General features: G+C 33.8%; 1 protein-coding gene across 2 annotated transcripts in view; it reads right to left on the bottom strand.

The window, feature by feature from the left end:
• Nucleotides 1-3,282, bottom strand: part of LOC117178980 (glycoprotein 3-alpha-L-fucosyltransferase A-like) — a 45,389-nt gene that overhangs the window by 31,562 nt on the left and 10,545 nt on the right. Inside the window, exon 2 of one of the 2 annotated variants that reach the window (XM_033370576.1) lies at nucleotides 1,594-1,797. The exons of the other annotated variant lie outside the window; for it this stretch is intronic. Coding sequence (XP_033226467.1) covers nucleotides 1,594-1,797 — 204 coding nt within the window. The remainder of the gene's footprint in view (nucleotides 1-1,593; nucleotides 1,798-3,282) is intronic. 2 annotated transcript variants of the gene reach the window in all.

The following is a 3,282-nucleotide window of genomic DNA, read 5'->3' as shown; positions in this document are numbered from 1 at the left end:
AGAAAATTTACAGTTTTTGAAAAACTTTATGTTACATTTCACCTCATAATGGTATTTTAAAACAAAACTCATTGGATTTAATTCCAGTTTTTTTTCATAATAATAAATTTTACAGGTTTGAACAATTTCGGATTGTGTTAGTGTTTTTCCTCGAAAATTAATATTTTCATTCCAAAATAATTAGATATTAAAGAAGATTCATAATTTTTAAACAATTTTATGTTATGATAACATTTCAAATTTCAAAGGTTTAAAATAACGAAAGGGTTCATTTTTATTTTCTTTACTCTTTTTCATCGGGAATTATTACCATTTTTTAGAAAAAATTATTTGATTTCAAAAAAATATTTTAAATGTTGCTACAACTTTAGGTTACGTTTCGCCTTAAGTTTTCAACATTTTCGGTTTCTATCAGTTTTTTTCGTCGGAACTTGAAGTTTTTGATTTTTTTCACGTTTTATATCGAAAATGAGCAATTATTATATAAAAGCATCAGATTTGAATAAAGATACAAATTTTGTTTTGAATTTTAGATAAGGCTCGCGTTTTTCACCTAGAATCAATATAGTTTTAATAAATGTACAATTTTTTAACATGAAATTTCATCAATTGTCAAATATATTATGCTTGATTTACTTTTCTATTATTTTCTATAACAGGAACTGTGAATTAAAACAATTTAGTATCAATAATAATAAGAATATTTGAATTTGAATATAGGGTTTTTCTTTTATTTAATAAATAAATTGTTGTGGAGAATTCCCGAAAATAAAGCCCAGAATTTAACGATCACATTTGGAAAACCACAATGAAATGTTTATATGGTATTTAAACAATGGTACAAATTTTCCTAAAATAGAAAAGAAAAAAATTTATTTTATTGAACAAAATTAAAAAAGAAGAAAGAAAAATTATAATCAAATCACAATAAAAAAAACATTTGCAAAAAAATTATCAACTTTTCATTACTTATTCTGCAACTTTATCAAGGTAATAATAATAAACAAACAAACAAAAAACATGAAAAATATTTCAAGCCGGCAGGAGTAGCAAGAGAACCACGATTCCCTCTCCCTGACACCCTAGAATCAAGTTCCAAACTGCTCGAAAATATATTTTTCTGTTGGTCTTTTTTCTTTATTGATTTTCTTTTATTTTTCGCCTCGGCAACAGTGATGTATGAGTGGTAAACCGATGTTGATTATTTTTTACAAATTTTTTTTATTGTGATTTGATGATAATAAAAATAAAAAAGACGAAGATATAAAAAACAAACGAAGGAAATTGGTTGGTTGCTTTTCCAGTTTTCTTCCTTCATTTTCATTTTCGTTTAAAAAAATAATTTTTTTATTTTCTTCTTCAGAAAATTTGTTAATTATTATTATTTTTTTAATTTCAGTAGGAACTTTTTGTTGTTGTCCAAATTTTGTCTGTAGATTCTGTGTTTTATTTTCAGGAATTCTGCCCATTAACTTGATTATTTAACGTTAAATAGATTTTTACATTTGATTCTAATCTTATTTAAATTGCTTCAATTTGAAATAAATTATGTAATAACATTATTATTTATTATGATTACATAGAAATTCTTACTTGGGAGCCATCTACCTCTCGGATGGACTGTATTTTTCCGGCGTCTGCATGTGAACTGTGCAAAATTTCTTTTTGCAAAACATTCATAATCACCAACAACGTTCCCGTAAAGCAAAAAACGTATAGAAAACATACTTTTAATGAAAACCTGAAAAATCTGCTATAGTCCAGTGTGTCAGTCATCGTTGCGGAAATTCGACTAATCTGAAAATGAAACCACCAATTTCTTGAAAAAAAGATAAATAAATAAGAAATTATGTTAAAAATATTCTGGAATGAATTTGGATTACAAACAAAAAAATTTTGGATTACAAAGACAATTTTCATTAATAAATGAAAGAGAGGTATTTGTAACATACAATAGACATTTATTTGTGATAAAGCTACATTAGGGAAGTCCAAAAATACTATTTCTTTTCTCTTAAATGGCATCAATACAAAATGTTCCTTTTTTTTATCAAAATGAAGCCTGGTTTTGGCAGAATTAAATATATATATATATAGTACATATATATATTCCTCTAGAATCAAACTGAAGGGCCTATGACAAAGCCACCGAACGCGTCCTCGGGTTGCGGATAGAGGGTCCCTGTACCAAGGGTTTCTGCTGAATATGGTTACAAAAATAAATAGGCAGTCACAGATAATTGGCCAGGGGTGGTCCCGAAGGAATTAACCCCCAAGCGGAGGTGTGAAAACCGTGCTGAAAGCTGAATGGCACCTGGGTGAGGTGTCCAGAACGATGACTCTGGGATACCGGGCGACCTCTCAGAGTACGCAGCCTTATCCTTGCATGCGGGGCTCTACAAGGATGGACAAACCCCTTTCCCTAGCTTCTCGTGGGAACAACAATGACAACACCAAACATAGTTGTAGTAAGTGCGGTTCAAAACAACAGGACGCGCAGGGCTCCCGACAATGGGTCGGCCAACAATGCCGACCAATCTAGAGCTGGGGGAGCCAATAAAAATGGATTCAATGCGATGGATCGGCGGGATCTCGGGGCCTTTGGGTGGACGGAGCGACTGAATCACGACTTGCTAGACTGCTACGATGCGAGTGTGGCCCGTGAACGGGGTTACATGGCACGGCTGCATCCTCTGTGGTGCAAGAAACACCCGGAGCTATCACAATTTTCGCATCAACGTCTGCGAAACCATGCTGAACGACTTCGTAAAAGGGGCTATGTAAGTGGAACGCCTACTCTACCACAGCTAGAACAAGCCGGCAACAAAGAAAGAGAGGCGACAATAAGACCAACCGCGGACAGGCATCCAATAGATGAAGAGCGATGCTTAACGACTCGGAGAAAAATCAACACCAAGGTTTCTCTCAAGCCTAAAGATCTGGCTGAAATGGATGACGAGCTTTGTGGACATTTTTCCGTTGAATCCGACCTCTGGGCTATCAATTATTGTGTGTATAATGCAGCGAGATCTTTGGCCGATGCGAACCGTAAAACAAAACCAAAGGCTGATTATAAGACCAAAAGACGAATGCATCAACTTGACATAAAGATAGGCTGGGCAAGACAGTACGCGTCCCGCATTCAATGTGTGATTGACCATCAGGCAGCATATTGTTGAAAGAATACGGATACTATCTGACGCTAAGAGAAGTCTAGAGCGGAGGGAGAGGTGGGTCAGAGAAAATCAACAATTTCTCTCTGACCCATCTCGACTCTTCCAA

This window comes from Belonocnema kinseyi, chromosome 8, assembly GCF_010883055.1.
Source record: "Belonocnema kinseyi isolate 2016_QV_RU_SX_M_011 chromosome 8, B_treatae_v1, whole genome shotgun sequence".
Lineage (NCBI taxonomy): Eukaryota > Metazoa > Arthropoda > Insecta > Hymenoptera > Cynipidae > Belonocnema > Belonocnema kinseyi.
Note: the sequence above shows the minus strand (reverse complement) of the source record. Positions and strands in the feature narration are given on the sequence as shown.